Source organism: Perca fluviatilis, chromosome 14, assembly GCF_010015445.1.
Source record: "Perca fluviatilis chromosome 14, GENO_Pfluv_1.0, whole genome shotgun sequence".
NCBI classification, from domain to species: domain Eukaryota; kingdom Metazoa; phylum Chordata; class Actinopteri; order Perciformes; family Percidae; genus Perca; species Perca fluviatilis.
This window is the reverse complement of record NC_053125.1, coordinates 21,990,692-22,011,005: the sequence shown is the minus strand read 5'-3', so window position 1 is coordinate 22,011,005 and position 20,314 is coordinate 21,990,692. Positions and strand designations below refer to the sequence as shown.

Here is a 20,314-nt window from a genome sequence, read left to right as displayed (position 1 = left end):
CTTTTCCTCGCCAACATTTAGGCTAACTTAACTTCGGAGCGTTATTTAGCCCCCTTCCCAAAAGGCTAGCATGACTTAGGCTTTCTAATTTCATATGATACCAGCCAGCCCGCTACAGCCTCTCAGAGACAGTAATGTCGCCCAGAAGCGTTCATGCGATTTCTCATCATCCGGCGGATCCCGGCAGACCTCCGCCGCTCGGAGCTCCGAGCGCTGGCGCCACTGAGGGAAGTCAATCACCGTTCATCTAAACACACTGCCCACACAAAGATGCCACGCAGCTGGTTTAAAAAGCAGCAAAGTATCCCTTTAAGCTAGTTGTTTAGAGGAAGGAGGCCACAGAAGAAACAAGGAAGCTAAATGGTTATAATTGGATTGGAGTGGAACCACTAACCCAAACTCCCAACCTCTCCATATGAAGAGGGAAAATAAAGAGCTCAAACTTTCAGATAAAGAAATGTCAAAATGCATTAATGTGTCACTACATGTTGTTGCAGCTGTCTCTTCCATCTTCCAGACAGTCAGATGGCATTTTCTGACTCTAGTATTTACCCTTTGTGTGTATCAACAGTACTGTATCCCTTCCAGCCTTACGCACCCTTATCATACTGTAGATATATTGTCTTGTAAAGTTCAGATGAATCAGACAGCGATTCATTCAACAGAACCTACTGTGAGTCACCTGCAAGATGCCTTGCTCGAGAGTATTTCTAACATTTTACTTCCTCCAGGTGGAGTGACTCGTATGACGGTGTCACTGGTAGTCATCATGTTTGAGCTGACCGGCGGTCTGGAGTACATCGTCCCCCTCATGGCAGCGACCATGACCAGCAAATGGGTGGCAGATGCTTTCGGAAGAGAGGGAATCTATGAGGTGTGTGTGTGGGTGGGTGAGTGGGTGGGTGGGTGGGTGGGTGATGTGGTTGTGGTTATGTTTGCATGTCATGTGTGCAACAGACTTGGGGGTTTTTGTCCATAAAAGTAACAAAACGATCTCCTCTGGCTCTTTTGTCCTTTCTCCTTTCCGACCCTTCAGGTTTCAAGTAAACTGATGGACAGATGTTGTCCACACAGCAGTTTAAAAAGAGACAATGTGATTTAGAGCCTAATGTTCAATCAGAATTACAACACAGCTATCAATGTTGCCGAATATTGAAGTTTAACATCGAGTTCTAGCTGTTGTGTTACTTGCCTTTATCCATTAAGTCATTATATCCTCATTATTGATTATTTATCTAAAATCTCATTGTGTAAAGTTTTTGTGAAAGCACCAAAAGTTTACCCTACAATATCGACATCGATGTAATTGGCCAAACACATCGTGATGTTTGATGTCCTCCATATCACCCAGCTCTAGATTTAAGAGGTCAAGGTTTTAAGTTTCGGTATTTACTCCTCCATGTTCTGCAGGCTCACATCCGGCTGAACGGATACCCGTTCCTGGAGCCTAAAGAGGAGTTTGAGCACAGCAGCCTGACTGTGGACGTGATGAGGCCCAGAAGGTCAGACCCTGCGCTGGCTGTGCTCACGCAGGAGGGCATGACCGTAGAGGAGGTGGAGGTAATGGACACATGCGCACAGTATATCATAACACACTGGAATGCAGAGCAGAAAAAAATCCACGGTGATACGTAACGCACATGTGGTATATTAAAGCAAAACGTGTATACTGTAGGAGGGGATATGGATAAGTACATGTGAGAATCCAAAACTGTGCTACCTGCATTTAATGTAATAAGTGAGCAATGTCGGTTATAAATGCATATATAGCATTTATATGTGTAGGTAGTATTTATTACATTATTCCTGACTTCTAAAACTGTCGAAACAACAAAACAATTATACAAAATTGAAAGTATTTGGTCTCTTTCCTCAGGACTGGATTTATGGATTGGACTGTGGATTTATAGTATGATGTACCATATTGCATATAACCTATGCGGTCTTATTTGTCCCCAGGCCTTGGTGGAAAGCACTCGCTACAGTGGCTTCCCTGTGGTCGTCTCTCAGGAGTCCCAGAGGCTGGTGGGATTTGTGTTCAGAAGAGACCTGCTCATATCAATAGGTCAGAACTGTGTGTTAACATAGAAATATACCTGCTGTCCGGCTTAAAACATATACAGGGATAAAGTTTTATCGCTAATCTATGACATTATATCATCCTGTGTATGAGCTGAAATGACACCTTAAAGTGGCTATATGTTACTTTCAGTTTGTGTTGATTCTACCGGCCGCTTTGAACAAAAGTGGTAGTGTTTTTACCACCCCTGCTGTCGTAAAGGTCTTTTCTTTACGGTGCTGTATTATCCACTGTACTGTATATTACCGAGTTAGCGTTACGGTGAGGTCATACAGCCGCGATGAATGTTTTACTCAACCAGAAAATCGTTCATTTACAATTAGAGAATACAGAGGCATCGTTGCATTTCAAGTGTAGCATACGGTAACTACTTTGGATGTATAAATGAGAGGATGAGCTAAACCAGGTATCACTGTTACTGCGTACAAGCCAAAACATTAAGAGATTGTTGTAGCAACCAACATAATAATAACTTAGATTCATATAGCGCATTTCATGAAACCCAAGGACGCTTTACACAAGTAACGTTACAGGGGGACAAGGGAAAAGAAAATAGTAGGCCAACACAAACACGGACTAAAAGGAGTAACATGTCCACGCTGAATGGAAGGGGGACGTAGTTTAATGTCTGCTACTGACGTACAACCACATTGCGCAATCTGAAGTTATTTTATGAATGAAATAGACATATGACATACCCGAGGGACAATTCTGGGTCGGTTTTGAATCATTTGCAATCCCTTAATTGTCTCCATCTTTTGAAGCCCGACTGAGTGTGAATTGTGTTATTGCCTGTCGTCTTTCCCTTTCCATTTTAGCTTTTAGTTGTTCTTGGTTTAATTTCCTTCTTTTTCTGTGATGGCCCTGCCCCAGTATCAGCCATAACTACAGCAGATATCTTCTAAAATAACATTAAAATACAATTAGGCCTATATAAAGAAATCTCCTGCTTCCTTTTACCTGGCTCCGCTGCAAATGCTAACGCTGGCTTTTTTGGTGTTAAGAAGAAATCTGTGACCCATCAGAATGTGTTACTGTAGCGCCGTCTACCTGCCGCAAATCATTCTTTGACATCGCGGGAAAAATCAGACCCAGACAGATGCCTTTTTAAAAACTATATAAAAATAGCGTTCCTTTTACTGTTAGTCTCGTTTGCTGTTACAGGTCATTAAAGATCATTGTATGAAAAATTAAAAAGGTACATACAGTCAATTTAACAAAAAGTGACTGTATTTTACTTGAATAATGTTGTGACGTGCTTACTTACTTGAAATAATAATACAAGTTAACCACCGCTCCTTTCAGACAACGCCCGAAAGCGCCAGGAGGGAGTCGTCGGCGCTTCCCAGGTGGTCTTCACCGAGCACGCTCCGGCTCACGCCGCTGACGCTCCACCGCCACTCCGCCTCAGAGGCATCATGGATCTGAGCCCCTTCACGGTCACAGACCACACACCTATGGACATCACTGTGGATATTTTCAGGAAGCTGGGGCTGCGCCAGTGTCTGGTTACACATAACGGGTGAGAACAAACATACGCAGCGAGTAGGGCTTGATTTATTTTTTACCGCTTTATTATTGTCGGGGTATAAAAATCCTCTCTGCGATCACGTCGCATTAAAGGCCAGACAAGAAAGGCCGAAGGGACTAATAGATGGGAGGAACAGATGGACGAATGCATAAACTGAACACACTCCCACGCCTGTAGACATTAAAGTGAGACATTGTCAGTAAATTGTGCGCGTGGAGGGATTGAAGGAGTGACAGGTGGATGTGTAGGAGGGCCGCGGGTCATTGTGCTGTCATGTAATGCATTAAAGGAAAAGCAAGGAGGCACAGGAGGTAGGGAGGAAGACATGGACGGTTAATGGAGGGGGTTGGGGGGGGGGGCAGTGCGAGATAGCACAGAACATTCTTCAGGTGCATTTACCCAAATCTCTTCACCGCCGCTGACCTCATCACCGTGAACTTCACCGAGGAGCCCCCCTTTCAGACGCGGTATCTGTAACATCTGTTGATTTAACGGAAAACCATGGTGACGCCAGCGGCGAAGCTTTGATGATATTTGACATCCTTTTTTTATATTTTTTTTAATTCATGTAGCTCGTAAAATTCTATCTTCAGAGTCAAATCTGCTACTTCAAAGTGATCTCTGTGTTGAGGCAGGATTTATGGACTGTTGGGGGAACCTGAGCGAAGGACGAGTGAATGTTCTGCTTCTTTTGTTGTTAGCATCTGTTAAAGCACATGTGTCAAACTCGAGGCCTGCGGGCCAAATCCGGCCCCTTGCAGATTTAGATCCGGCCCGTATATCAGTTTGGGTTCACAATCAATTTTGGCCCGCCTAGTTGTGCGCCAAACCAAAAACACAGGAAAGTTTTTTTTCAACTGCAATTATGTGACATTCAAAGCAGAATATGCCATTTTTGCCGACTCTGAGACTCCCCCAGAAGAAGGAGTTTTCACATTCAGGCGGTGAAACAAGAATGGAATCATTGTTTGGCTTGATTTGCTAAATTCTATGATGGCTAAGGAACTCTTTTGATGACTTTTGAAGGCCTTCATGTTAACAAAAATGCGACAATCGATTAAATGTTTTGTCCATGAAAATGTCAGAAAATAGTGAAAACTTTTTTGGTGGCGTTTTGAGATGTCTTATTTTGTCACACCAACAGTCCAAACCCCAAAGATATTTACTGTACAATGATACAAGACAAACTGAAGCGGGAAATCTTCACATTTGAGTTTGTTGGAACCGGCAAATATTATTCATTTCTGCTTGAAAGAATTAGCCTAGAAATCTAGACACTCTCCGTTGGCTTGCGAGCTGGAAAAACCAAACTCTGGTCAGGCCAATCACATTGTGTATAGAGTCGGTGGGCGGGGCTTATGTCTGCTGCTGCTGCTGCTGGGAACAGCGGTCTTCTGGAAGACTTGGAGTTAAGCTTTTCTTTGAGAAAAGAACAAAGAACCAGTCCTTCCAGATAAATGCAGAGGTTTTTTTGTGATTGTTGCGGGCAAAAATCCTTGATTATGCGGCAATGGAATATGCGGGATATTTATGCAATTTTATGCGATGAAATTGCGGGAACTTTCAGACAATGAAAAAGTGTTTCCCCCAACACCCTGCTTTTTTTTTAAACTTAATTTCCAAAAATAGTTTACAGATATTCAGTCATTGTAATAAGTAAACAAATAAGATAAAAAAAATATACAAATAAGATAATATTAAAGTAAAAATAAAAGTAATAGTCTAAACAGAGGGAAATAAAAGATACAAAAGAGACAGACTTTCAAAAATCGTTAATAATATAGACAGCAGGAGCACTTAAGCAAAGAAATTTGAGTAGACATCAGATATTAAGATAGCTTTCTTATTGGATACCAACTTAAGAGACTCAAAGCACATGTCAAATTCAACCTCCAACACCTGCTCACGTCGCGTAATTACGTCACTTCATAACGTCACTTCATAACGTCACTTCGCGGACGTCACTTCATAACGTCACTTCATAACGTCACTTCATAACGTCACTTCATAACGTTCCCATGGCAATAGGGGAAAATGGCTGCTCTTGTGTGAAGTAAACGCAAACATTTTTCAACTTTCTGCTAAGATATATGTGACTTTTTTGCAACAAAAATGCGGCCCCCGCATAAATATGCGGACTTTGACTGATTATGTATTGAATTATGCGATCGCATAATCGCGTTTTTCTGGAAGGACTGAAAGAACGACACAGAAATCATTCTTAAAAAGGGAAGACGTGTTCAGAGTTTTGCCGACCGGATAAGGCAAAAGTTTAATCTATCAACTAGCGTTGCTCTGCCTGGTTGTAGTACTATCCTATTGCGTGCAGAGGGAATTTGAAAGACAACCGTTTATCCCGCCCCTCGGATTGAGCTCCGTCAATGGTGAGTTCCCAAACCCAACATCCTGATGTGGGTCTGGCTTGTCAGGCTATGAAAAAATAACTTCAACGATTGACTGATTATCAAACTCGCTGCAAATGAATTTCCACTCAGGTTGTATGTTCATCTGATGCATTTAAACCGCAGAAAATCCACAAATACCTGCACAGCCGGGATATTAGAGCTGTGTACTTGGATAGAAACTAAGACTGACTCTGCTGTGTTCAGTTATTTGACAACGGAGATTAACCTCTCAAAGATATTTACCAAAACTTTCTTTCTCACTTTGTTTGTTATCGTCTCCATATACAAAACCAATTCCAACATTTCACACACGATGCTGTTTGTCTGTCAGACTTCTAACCGTCTCTGTGATGACTAAGGGGCAATGTTGATCTGGAGAATTTTACATTCAGACCGAACAGAAGATACTCCCAGTGAGAATAAACTTAATCAGTGTTTCACTCATAATCCTCATGCCTCTACAACCCCCACCCCACACACACACACACACACACACACACACACACACACACACACACACCATTTGTTTAGATGGAAATCTGGCATACTCAAACACACAGCTCTCAGGGATTTAGGGGTGGAATAATGTATATTTTCACGAGTGTACAGAAATAGCGTATTTTACAAACACTGTCAAACACAGGCTTATAGTAGCTCGCACACACACATGTAACAATATAGCTTGTGGTTTCTCTTTGTCACTTTCTGCTTCTGACACACACTATTTATTTTGCAGCAGGAGTTAAACCCCTCAGCTGCTTCAGTTCGTTGTTGAGCTTTAAGTCTTGGTCGAGCTACCTTGTGCCTTTTTTAGTCTTAGGGCCCTTTCACACCTACCTCGTTTGGTCCGGACTTTCGGACTTTTCCGGAACCAAACTGCCAATCCTTGGTCAGACGAAAAGAGGGGGTCTCAGTCGGAGCAGAACAGAGAGGAAATTAACAGTAAAGTTGTAGTAAATGTACAGTGTAGGTGTACAGATAGTTTATTAAAGAAGATAGATTATAAAGACAGTCGCGTTCATGTTTACTTGCGGGAGCCATCTTGGAAACCAGTCATGGAGATTCCACGTTAGCGCGGTCGACTAGTCATGACTGTCTTTATAATCTATCTTTTTTAATAAACTATCTGTACACTTACAATGTTGTCAATTCTTTCGGTTCACATTTAGGGACCCTAAATATGCTAACGTTAAAGTGTGGTGATATTTCGAGCCTTTTTAGTGGTATTAGATAACGATTTAATTTGAGTGTCCCCATGCCCCATATAACTAGCATTGTAAGCTAACCAGTGGTCCGCGGTAGCCTCGTCAAAGCTCCAAACTCATTCGATTAGCATGAAAACATGTCCCAGAGAGCGACAGAGTAGGTACACATCAGTTAATAACCCCTAGGTTTGTTTTGCGCCGGAATTGTCCTTTAATAAATACTGCAGTTCCTCAAGACCCAAGTAAAGTTCCCGTATCCTGCTTCTCAACTACTGGGTCAAGTCAAAGGGGTCAGCCCAGTTGGAGAAAACTAAAATAATTTTGCAAGAGGAGAGCGAGAGGATACTCAAGGGTGGGAGAGCATGTCTTCAAACCGAGCAAATCTGTTGCAGAAAATGGGTAATAATCTTGGTCGGTTGAATATCGGCAAAGTATGCCTTTTTAACGTGTTGAATCAGTGGAGTGAGATTCCATCTGCTGCCAGTTGGAGCAGATTTGTAAAGTTTCCCAGTGCAGCTTTAAAGTGCGCGTCTCCCCGAGATGAAGGGCTTGATGAACTATAATTCAAACCGAATCACCAAAACCGCTGTCAACAAAGACCTCACGAGTTCCCCTCTGTTTGCCTCTACAGGATTTCTTCTCAGGCATTTGGCTGCTAACGTCCACCAGAACATCTCACTACCAATTGGCAATTTTTAGGTTCACTCAGTGCCTGGCCCATGGGCACGGTTGACGGCGCACACAGCTGTCGAAAGGCTGTTGACAGGCACAATGACTGGATGAATCTTGCACATATTTTTTTCTTTAGATGGGCTTCTTGTTGGCCAACAATAGAAGGCTCAATTATTCCAGAGTGGATCCACGTGTGACAGGAAATGGGACATTTTATATGGGAACAAAAGGAGGCACAGAAAAGAGAGCAGTGAAGGCTTCATGGGCTTCATGCGAGAGGGCAGGATGAACTGAATATGGCTGACAGGGACAGTGATCTACTCTTCTTGATAATGCAGGATTTGTGTTTTCAGGCGAGGTTTTAGAGCAAGCTGATCACTCATTGTCTGGGAATGAAGATGTGTCTGACACACTCATAAAAAAACAACCAAAAAAAAGACCTTGAGGCGGTGTGAAGTGCAGAGTCTGATCACCGCGGCCGTCTTGTGAGATGGATACTGTTAATTTCAGGACTCTGACTGACAACTATGGTATGTTCCCAGAAAAACTGGAGTTAGTATCTTTAGTTCAAGGCTGCCTCATTGGCAGGAGGCGTATCTGGCTCCAAAACAGTCCGAGTCTGGGTTTGTTTCTTTTCTTTTGTCAGCTTAAATTAAATTACAATTTATTTTGCTTTTAAGAGCTTTGCAATAGGATACAAATGCAAAAACAGGAGGAATTGTGTTTTCGGGTGTTCGCCTGTCCCATTCTTGTGAATGCGATATGTCAGGGCACCCTGGAGGGAATTTCTTCAAATTTGGCTCAAACATGACAGTCTCTCTTTAAGGCAGCATTCCTCCCACCCACATCTTTTTACGATGCCACATTTATTTCCTTAACATCTCTGTCCGCAAATGATTTCTCTCTGCATGAGGCCATGTTGAGCCGTAAGCTGCCCACCCCGTCGTCGACGTTTTGAAGTGGAATGAAATCCGTTAACTGGAGCGGGACTAGATTTCATTTCATTTAACATAATTGAGCTTTGGCTCTTGTTGCTTAGTGTCCCGAGTGTGAACCTGAACAAAATTTTGAACGGCTCTAGTGTGATCAGGGACTTTGCGTTTCCCCGTTTTTTTTTATTTTTTTATTTTGCGCGTCTGAGCTCCTGCTGCGTGCCAGTATCCCTCCGAGACTGTAATAAAACTGAGCCGCAGCGTTAAGACGGAAGGCCAGACCTCCACTGTGTGCGTCTCTGCTTTCTGTCAATTCTTTTGACTTTCCATGACGAAGCAGACAAAGTATGATATGAAGTAATTTGCTTTTTCCATGACTGTTTTTTTTTTTCTCTCTGTCAACAGGAGGTTGCTGGGAATCATCACTAAAAAAGACATACTGAAACACATGGCGCAGATCGCCAACAGAGACCCCGACTCCATCCTTTTCAACTGAACCCCTCCGTCCTTCCTCCTTATTATCCTTCCATCTCGCCTCTGTAGACCTGGGGAGAAGAAGACACCAGCTTGCACACTTCGGAACGAAATGCACCTTATTTTTTTTTAACTCTCCTACATTTAAAGAGTGTTCAGAGAAAGCCAAGTAAGTCGAGCTCCATTTGATCAGGCGACTAGAGAACAATGGATCTTTATTTTATTTTTTTTGTAAGAGGGAGGCGTTTTTTGGCTTTGCGAAACAATGACTCATCCTCACTGCTGGCCTCAATTTCATGTTCAACCCAGAAGGATGTTGTACACTTGAGAACTAAGTCAATAGAATAGTTAAAATCTGCGCTCTTTTTGGCTTTTTTCCTTCCTTCCTTTTCTTTCTCTCTTTTTTTTTCTTTTTTTTTTCTTAAAGAAAAAAAGTGAGAAGTCTAGAGAGCAAAAGTGGCGTCTTGCTTCTCTGCAACACCTCAGAGAAAATCACTTGAAAGGAGGTGGGAAGAGGTAATCCTCTGCCATATATACTCCCAAGAAGAGAGGAGAAATGAAGAGGTTCGGGGAGCTCCGTGCCTGCCCTGCGGCCGTCACAGCGAGCCCAGACAGAGCCCTCTGAGCTGGGCTGATGGATGCCCTACCTCCCCCCCCACCCCCTTCTCTTCCCTTCTACTGTGAGGTTACCTGTAGCCTCGGGGCCGAAGCACACAGGAGTGTGAGAAGAGGATCTAATACACACTTACACTCCATAAGGACTCGGTGACAGCCTGGGAACTCTCTAGAAATGTCTTTTTGTTGTGATCTGTAATACGGCGTTGGACTCCAGCCTGGGAAACTATGCAGTGTTGTCTTCCATACCGACTCTCCCATTGGCAACATGGCGGTTTAATATTCTAATAAAAAAGAAAAAAAGAAAAACAAAATCATACGAACATAAAGACAATGCTACAAAAACCATGTCAAGCCTTATGGAAGGGTGTAGGTGTTTCTGTGCTGCTGTGGAAGGGCTAAAATAAAAACTACAAAAAGAGAGAATCATGACACATAAAATGAATTTATGTAAATGTAAAATTGTTTGTTTGACTAAATTATTTCACTGACTTAAATGTGCGTGTGTGTTTCTTTGTAACACTTTAAAGGTTGAGCAGGTCAGCTTGTTTTCAGCCTGGTACTCGGGCCCGGGTTCTCTGACTCTGTATGCTTTATTTCTCCCCTGAAATGATTCTTTTTTTTTTCTTTTTTTTTTTTTTCACTCCAACCCTCCCACCTAGAAACTGCCCTGTACTGCTAGTAAAAACATTCCAGGGATGCTGAAATTTGACTTATCTTTTTCATTTTTAACCCCTTCTGCTGGCCGTTTGGAAAAGCATGACCTTTTTTTTTTTTTGTGTGTGTGTGTGTGTGTGGGGTGGGGTGAGCGGGCACCCGAAGGTCATGTTCTGTACTGGCAACAAGCACTTGGCAAAAAATACTTTATGTTCATTTGAAATGTTTTGGTTTTTACGGCCCAAAACTTGACTGTTTTTTGATATTTCACTTTCACTGCTCTCATTGCTGTGTTTTCAGCAAAAACAAAATAAAATCTCCAATGGATGCTACTGTACGTGCCCAGCGCCAACCAACCAACAGAGACAGCAGTTAGATGGCGAACCACGTGGAGCCAGTTATTTCCTTTTTAGGAGTTGTTGACTACCCAAACGGAGCTAACGGACGCTAAGGAGCGTTAACGTTGGATGTACGTTCCGATGTGCGACTCGAAATGTTGCTGCGCGTCAACTGGATGTGTAGTTAGCCAAGTGTTTGTTAAGAAGTTCAACTTTTATAAGGGGATCATTTGTCCGTGTTGTGCTTCCAGCGTGTTTCTGCTGCCCCCGAGTTGTCAGAATTGATGACATTATGTTAAAGTGATGTCGTGTAATTTACCTATTGTAATTATTTTTCACTCGAATTCTAACATTGGGCGAGTTAGCGTAGAGTAGCGTTAGCCGCTGAATAGCTTAGCGCGGGGCTAATGGACCCACGTTTGTATCTCTTAAATGACCCACTAATAATGCCCGAAATGATACCAAAGGTCTACACTAGTATATATAGGTTATGCACTCATAAAACGATGGATTGGAAAGTTTGTAAGTACACCAGAAGTTTATGTAAATAACACTTGCCTGCTGGTTTCCGCTCTCTGCTGTTGTTGTTGCTGCTGCTGTGAGACGAGTGCTTAGGGACATCTACAAATTACAACCCCGAAAAGAGATGCAACAAAAATAATTTTTAATTTAACTTATTTTTTAAAGTAAGTGCTGTAATATAACTAGCAGGAGACAAGTAATAATTGAGGTAAGTTTGGAGACATTACCTTATTTAATCATTAAATTAATACATATTTTTGTTATCTTTTCGGTGTAGTAATTTATAGACGGCCCTAAGCACTCGTCTAACTGCAGGTAGCAGCAAAAGCAACAGAGAGCAGAAGCCAGCAGGCAAGTGTTCATAAACTTCTGGTGTACTTACAAACTTTCCAATCCATTGTTTTATGAGAGCATAACCTATATATACTAGTGTAGACCTTTGGTATCATTTCGGGCATTATTAGTGGGGTCATTTAAGAGATACAAATGTGGGTCCATTAGCACCGCGCTAAGCTACTCAGCGGCTAACACTACTCTAGCTAACTCGCCCAGTGTTAGACCCAGGTGAAAAAAGCTTCTGGGGGGGTGTTTGGCTCGAGGTCATGGTGCAAAGGACCCTAGGGTGAATTACTCCGAACCATCACTTTAATTTCAAGTTTACTAAAAAAAAAAAAAAAAAAAAAAGAGAATTAAGAAGAGGCCAGTCCCCACACACTTTACACCCCTGACCCAAACTTGGCATCGCAGTTCCTTTAGATTGTCCTAGGTAGTAAGATACTCAGATGGGGGGGGGGGCCTGCATGTGATGTAGGAAGGGGAGCCAAATCTAAATGGCTTGATGAATGGTTTGTGGGTTGGTAGGCACTCCAGATACCCAAATGTATGAGCACGAGCACTAAAAATGTCCCCTTTAATGTCTGAAACAAGCTTGAGTGATTGACTGTGTTACGTTTGATGTCATGCACTCAAATTCAGAGTCCTTTCTCAGTTGTGTCCTGCTTGAACCTGTTACTGCACAGCATGCGCCAATATTGTGTGATGTCTTTATTGATGCATTTGTTTTCAGTTGACATGTGTTCTGGGACAAACCCACTATGAATTAGTCTCAGCCTTCATTGTTATTCATTCTGTCAAGTTACTGCCAGATGAGATGATTACATTCAGTTTGCTCCAAACCAGAGTCAATAATGGCCCACACACAGGTCATATTCGTCAGTGCTGTATGGTCTTGATGGAGAAAGTTCTATTTTCTTCCAAACCAAAGACTTTGTTTGACCATAAAATGGTTCCTTTTGCATGATTATCTCTTCCATTTGGAGGATTTTGTCCCAACAGAGGACTAGGTTGGACGAGATGGAAAAGATTCATCTTTTACAGATTAACACATTTTGGAAAAATCCAGTTTATTGTCCTTCTCATCGTGTCTGTTCAGAGATCTGTAGGGGTTCCGTCAGTTTTGAAGAAATAGTGAAGGGGGTTTGGACGCCCCCCAAGTAGTCACAAGAAAAAATATCCACACCGGACGGGTCAGAAGAAAGAAAAACAAAAAGGATATTTACCTTTTCAGGCCTCCTTAAAGGTGCTGTAGGTAGGATTGGGAAGATTCAGGACTTTGCCAAAAAATTTGAACAAGAACAACTTCTCAGGTCAGTGTAACGCTTATCAGTTCAATTTTCGAAGCACAAACGGACATTTGGAAAAACAGAAAAATGGGTTCCAATATCCAATTTTTAATTTTTTTTTTCTGCCTTGACAAATTAAAAAATTGGATCTTTAACCTGTTTTTCCAATTTTCTGTTTTTATTCAGAGGATCAGAAATTTTGAAAATTACAAAATTGCGTCTGGGCTCCAGTTATTCAATACTGCAATGGTATTCCCTCCCTCGTTCCCAAGCTACCCCCCGCCCCCCCACTCGAAACTCTTATCAGTTTTTCATTTTGGTCTATATGCAGTTAATGACCTGCATATTCCGCAAAGTAGAGGAAGAGAATACCATTGCAGTATTGAATAATTGGAGCTCCAATTTTTTAATTTGTCAAGGTGGAAAAAAATTAAAAATTTGATATTTGAACCCATTTGTCTGTTTTTCCAAATGTCCGTTTGTGCTTAGAAAATTGAAATGATAAGCGTAACACGGACTTTCTCAGTGCCTCCCTTCTTTCCGCTAAAGCCCAAAACGGTCTCCTAAGCCCCTTCCCCGACAAGGGAGAATGAATGTGTGTGCACATTCATTCTCACACCCCTGGCCATGATTGGTGCATTTGAACAGGGAGCGGTGGATTTTTGCAAATCACACTACAGGCTGTAGGTGGTGCCAGAGGAGCCGGATTTCTTTTTAATCACGTGCTTCATGTAGTTCTACTGGAACATAGGGTCAGTTTTAGCAAATATGACAGAAAGTTAGTTTTATAAGGCTTACCTACTGCACCTTTTTAAAATGAGTCAAATGAAAGATTCAGAGAAGCTTAAATCACTCTTTATATTCCAGACGGGTACACAAGTAAACATTTTAGTTTTTAAGGGTTCACAAGCCAAACCTCTTGGCAAACATGGATGATCCCCACCTGCATCATTTATGACATTTTCATCAGCCTCAGCTGTACTTTGTCTTCAGTGCTACATTAATTATTATTATTATTAGGTTTTGTTTGCTTGCTTGTTTGTCTGTCTGTCAGCAGGATTACTAATAAACTACTGGCCCGATTTCCAGGACACTTGGTGGAAGGGTGTAGCATGGGCCAAGAATTTTGGAGCGAGGGGCGGATATATTATTTAATTTTTTTACTTTGCGAGATAGGGCCTTAGCGAAGGTCTGCGCTCTCGGAGTGCCTTTCTAGTTAGCAAATGTTAAAAATGTTAACAAGTGAGATGGGGAGCGTGGGAAACACACCTGATAAACCTTAGCATGTTAGCACAATCATGACCATTTAGTTCAAATCACTGCTGTGTCCAAGTGCATTCTCTTTGAGCCACTAGCACGGCTGCTGACAGTAGTCTTGTAATATTTGTGCTATGTATTTTTCCTTGGAATACAGAAGCACAGTACATACTTAGGCTACAGTGAGTCCACATTAAAGTAACGTCCAATTAAATTGAGTTTTACTGTGATTGTTTCTGAAGATATTTTCGTATAGTAGCTTCTAGGTATGTGTATATTTGGTAGAAGAGTGTGGACCTTCTGCCACTCCTTTTCACCTTCTTCATGTCTGTGCCCAGGGACCCATTATCTTATATAATGATCTCTTTACATGCAAGTACAAGATGACCGCTGTGTGTGTGTGTGTGTGTGTGTGTGTGTGTGTGTGTGTGTGTGTGTGTGTGTGTGTGTGTGTGTGTGTGTGTGTGTGTGTGTGTGTGTGTGTGTGTGTGCTGCAGACCCTCTGGGTTAAAGGTGTTACGCTGTCATTCTTGTTTTACTGACTTTGACAGCGAGTCAGAACTCATTTTTGGCCACATAATATCTGTGAGAAGTTTAGACTTCAGAGTGAAGATTGTGTATGTGTGTGTGTGTGTGTGTGTGTGTGTGTTTGTGTGTGTGTTTGTGTGTTTGTGTTAGCTGGTTAGATAATGACTCTGTGTATTCTTGAGCTCGGTTCCTGTTGCTGAGACTTCACATGGGGCTCGAGTTACCGACCTGCTCGTGGTAATCTGCATTCTCACACCTCAAACACACACACACACACACACAGGTTGTACTTCCACACACTGTGCTTGTCTTTATTTCCTTCTCATTTGATTTCCTGTTTCTTTATGGCGTCTTCACTCTACGTTCCTTGTTCATTATTCTCTGAAATATGTTGCCCTACCTTCATTTGTTTTCTCTCTCTGATATCAGTCATCCCGTTCCCAGGCCTGCCATTGTCTTGGTGCACATTACAAACCAGCGAAACATTTCGATGTGGTAATAGGCCAGTTCAGGGTGTCATCCTACACCCCAAAGTGTCAAATTGCTTTCATAGCATGCATGCAAAGAGGTGACGTGTGTGTGTGTGTGTGTGTGTGTGTGTGTGTGTGTGTGTGTGTGTGTGTGTGTGTGTGTGTGTGTGTGTGTGTGTGTGTGTGTGTGTGTGTGTGTTTTCAAGGAATACAATCTAATATTCCACTCCACAGTGTTGCCCTTTTGGCCTCACCTGAGGTTATAAAGGTGGAGGTTCCCACAGCTTCTGCAGCCGCTCATGTAACGCAGAATAACCACACTGACCTTTTACTACCAAACATGAGTTGTCGAGCTGTGATGTTGATTGTTGTAATTTGTGTCGTGTTATGACCAGTGAATGCTTATGATTCAGAATCAGAATTAGAAAGGGCTTTATTGCCAAGTACGTTTTTGCACATACGAGGAATTTGTCATGGTGTTGTTAGTGCATGTCACACATTCACAAATATAAGAAGGATAAAAATAATATAAACAATATAAGTATAAACCTATACACACAGTATGTATTAATAACGATAAAATAAATGTAAATAGATAATAAAATAAGTTAAACAGTAGTAAAAAGGAACAGTACAGCAGAGTAGGTACAGTGGCATGAGGAGCCAGAGGTGGAGTGTGGAGAGAGTCAGGGGGGGTTCCGGGCCTTGTTGATAAGGCTAGTGGCGGAGGGGAAAAAAACTGTTTATGTGGCGTGTGGTTTTGGTCATATTTTGGAAAAGTACAATGAAAAGATTCCAAAAAAAAGTTGAGGGCCAAACCAATGAGCTAAAGACACTAAAACGCTAGAGCTTAGAGGAACGTCAGGGTCGGTTCATAATTCTCTGTGGGTTTGTCGCTACAGGCAACCGCCTTCCACTTAACGTGTCGCCATATGATCCGTTGTTAAAAACTACTGATTAGTGCAACTTTAAGATGCGTTGACAAGTAACTGGCACTTAAGGGCTTGAAAGAGTGGACCTACATTTTATAAATGAGGAATTTCAGTGAATTGATCTCTCCCAGTAGACCCACACCTTACTGGTAATCAAATAGTTTGAACCCCTCATAAACTCAGTGTGTCTAGGGAAGTTCAAGAAGAGGCTGACAATTTATTTATGTCCTGCTGGTATCTGGAAAAAAAGCTTTAGGTTGGGGGGAAAAAAAAACACATGGTGCACCCCAGAATGTATGAGCCAAGTCACACGCTAGGCCTACATGAATGTAGCTCCAGCACAACTTTAACCTGAGGTGGTGATGCTAACTAATGCTATTGCTACCATACATTTGTATGATTTATCTGATATTTGTGCACTAAATTAGTTTCTTTTAGGGATATACTGAAGTGTTTGGTCTCTGCTGGTAGCTAATTAAATGTAGCAACCCCGAAAAGGGAACGTCATTCCTTGGTTAAACTGCAAACGCAGCCTCTGATGGGGTGACACGAGCAGGCACTGCTTCTTTTCAAGAGAGGCAACGAGGTTGAGAACTGCTGATCAAACTCATATGTTTAAAGAGGTGATAAGGGTATGATTGAATCCAGGGAAAATGGAAAATGGAAAGAAAAAGTTGATGGGGCCAACACATCCTCTGGAAGCAGTCTAAAATATACCAGTGCCATATGAATTTGTATTCTCGCTGGGGTTTTTGGTTTAACCCCAGAAATCACCCCATTCTTCAGTGTGACGGCTATCACTAACCTCCACAACACATACAAAAATAGATCTATGGCTGCAATCAGAAATGTTTTCATCCAACATGTTGTTCAACTGCTGAACAGCGTGTTGTAATTGTTCTCCACGGATACTGGAAACTTGAGGTCATTGAGCGTGACAGAGCCAATTTACGTCCCCAAGCTGCAATATAATCCTAGTTCTGCATAAAACTGGCATTTTTATAACTTAATGGAGCACACGCCAACACACTCAACCACATCCGCTATTTCACATAAACTTTTATCTTACCCCAACACTTGGATTTATATTGTTTTAAGTGTTTGTCTAGCATTAGCCAAACTCATTTCAAGAGCTAATATTAGCCTTTTTTGAATTATCGGCTAGTGATATCATCCAACTCCAGAAGGGTTATTTGTACATTTGGTTTAGTATTACAGGTTAACTGTAAAGTCATTTTTCATGGAAAGTCCTATCACATTTCTTTGTTTTGTTTTTCTGCCACTGAATGTTGCCTTAAAGAACTGCAAAACAACTGCGCCATCAGCTTCTTTTTTGGCAACTGGTTAACGCTAATATACGTTTGTTTATGGCATGAAAACTCAAAGGTACTAACAAATAGTACAATAGTCCTTTGTTGTTGCATATGTTTCGTACAGGTTGCATATATGTGTGTGGGTTATGACAAGGAACAGTAAATCAAAGAGTTCATCTTAACTATGATTTATTGGTAACACATTGATTTTGTTTCTTGTTTTATTGGGTTTATCTCAAACTACAAAAGTATGAATCCAGAGACTGAAATAGATTCAATGTAATATATAAAGTGTAAGTAAAATACTACATTAAACATTAAAATTAATTTCTGTAAATATAAACAGTGAATATTGGTAGTTAGTGCATAACACGCATGTACTCCAGTCCCCAAAGCTATCACAAGTAATGAATTATTATATATGATGCAAGACAACACAGACACTAAATGACTGAATTGTCATAACAGAAAGATTAACAAACACGTACAATTGTTTAAAAATGCCCCCTCTACTCTCTTAAGTTACATATTGTGCCTGTGGCTGATCTTAATGGACAAGTGTGGAGGAGGATGACAAATTCTAGTCTGGTAAACAATTCACGTTAATTAAAATTAGCTACAGTACCAGCACGCAGTCTCCCCATCAAGTGCAGCTAACTAGCAAACATTAACAGCTTCACTGCATGGTAAGTAGACTGCAAATTATGATTTATGTGTGAAACATCAATATTTACCATCTGAATAACTCTTGTTGGCCTAAAAACGATTTAATGGCATCAAATTGTACTGTATAACTGCAACCACGATACAGAGAGACTTGTTGACCAAGCTAAGCTAACATTTGATTAGTAATGCTAGCTAGTTTAACAAGCTAATGCTACTGCAGCTCAAAACTGTTAGTTAGTAGCTAATGTAGCTAACACTAGCCACAAGCATACTGCTAGCTAAAAGAGTGCTACCTTGCAGGTATTTAATCCATTATGAAAGCAGCAAATAAAACTTTATTTTTGAAGCAGTAAGCATGGATAGGATTTGTAAGGGTGCTCAGGGAAGTTTTCAACTGAGCAAAGCAAGGCTAGGTTGAACATTTTAAATATTGAGTTGTATTGTTTTTAAGGTGATAGCACGTGGACTATTTGCCCCTTTCCCACCCAAGGATTGGCAAAAATGAGTGGATGACTTCAGCCCAACACAAATGGACCAAGAGAGGTTAGAGGCTATCTGCAAAATGCTTCTGGAGCAACCTGCCCTGCCAAGACTGTGGAGACTTCTGGTATTGTAAATGATGTCTTTCATTATGTTATCATTAAACAGCACAGGCAGACATAACTTCATGACATAACATGATAGAAAGATTAGATTAGGGAACCAACCGCTTGCTCTTGTCATATCGTATGGTAAAATGTACAGTAAAAGCTTTCCCTGTGGGTTTGACCAAGATATAATAGGCAAAATATAAAACATGCATTACGCACTGAGCAGAAGGAGAAACATCTGTGCAGTGTAATGCATTCCAGTGCCAAAACAACTTTGTACTTTAACAAAACTTTAACTATTTTATTTTAGTTGAGACTGTTCTAGAGGGGGATGACGCAGCTTTAAATATATTGTATGCATTTTAGTCACTTTACCATGCATTCACATTCATCGATATTTTCCCTGCATGAGGTGCAAATTAAATGCCATAAAAAAACTGAATAGTTTAAAGTGCATCTGTGCACACCATGTTGCATTGTTGATGTGAAAATGGCAGGAAAGCTTAATTTGCCACAATAATAAAAAAAAAACCCCACCTGTGCAGGTTATAATCTGCCTATTATTTTCTAGGCTAGGTAAGGGGATGTCTTTAAATGTCTTGTTTTGTCAGTCCGAAACACAAAAATATGCAGTTTAATATGATCTTAGAATTTAGAAAAGCAGATTTGAGAAGCTGGAAACAGCATTTTCTCAAATTTTGCATGAAAAATGACGATTAATCGATTATCAAAATGGGTTTTGTTTATTTTTCTGTTGATCACCTAATTGATAAATTGACCAATCCTTGCAGCTCTATTGGGGTTGCCATGTGTGTGAAGGGCAAGTTTGTGTACAGCAAAGTACCATTGCCCTGGTAAAATATTTATGAACATTTATTAGAGGATCAGCCCCATGAGATGCAACATCTCGTTTTCATGGGGGTCCTCCGGATCATGTATAGAGCAACAGAACAGCAGAACAACAGAGTAGATACAAACAAATAAAAAAACAAACATAATAAAAAACACGCATGCACACTCTACACACAAATAAGCTCTCAATAATATCCCTACCCCCATCCCTATCACATGTAGAATGTCTGATAAACGACTAATTTAACATATAACACAATATATACCATGATACTGTACCATTAAGGTCCTTTCCTATTTTATTTTTGTACTAATCCCATCCAATTTCAATCAAAACATTTCTTTGAGCATCTTGAACGTTCCTCAGAATTGTAACCATCAGTACAGATTACAAATTACAACTGTATCGCCCCTTTGCATCTCAGTCCAAACACTGTTGAACTGTTCTGAACGTACCCTGGACTACAGTTAGAAAAACAACCAGTGGACTTTGTTTGTAGCAGAATCGGTCGCGCCTGTCACTCAGTGAATGAACAGTGCCACTCTGATCCACTCCGTTACGCAGCATGTTTTCCAAATGCATTAAATCTTTGAACACACCCTACATTCATACCATAATAACTGTCCATCAAAGTATTGACAAGAAGTGTAAT

The 20,314-nt window shown here is 41.1% G+C and overlaps 1 protein-coding gene across 3 annotated transcripts in view; it reads left to right on the top strand.

The window, feature by feature from the left end:
- Positions 1–10,411, top strand: part of clcn5b (chloride channel, voltage-sensitive 5b) — a 38,971-nt gene extending 28,560 nt beyond the window's left edge. For all 3 annotated transcript variants that reach the window (XM_039822510.1, XM_039822509.1, XM_039822511.1), the window contains 5 exons: positions 732–874; positions 1,411–1,560; positions 1,960–2,065; positions 3,386–3,602; positions 9,231–10,411. In XM_039822510.1, the coding sequence (XP_039678444.1) occupies positions 732–874; positions 1,411–1,560; positions 1,960–2,065; positions 3,386–3,602; positions 9,231–9,321 (707 nt within the window). In that variant the 3' untranslated portion in view covers positions 9,322–10,411. The remainder of the gene's footprint in view (positions 1–731; positions 875–1,410; positions 1,561–1,959; positions 2,066–3,385; positions 3,603–9,230) is intronic.
- Positions 10,412–20,314: the final 9,903 nt, after the last annotated feature.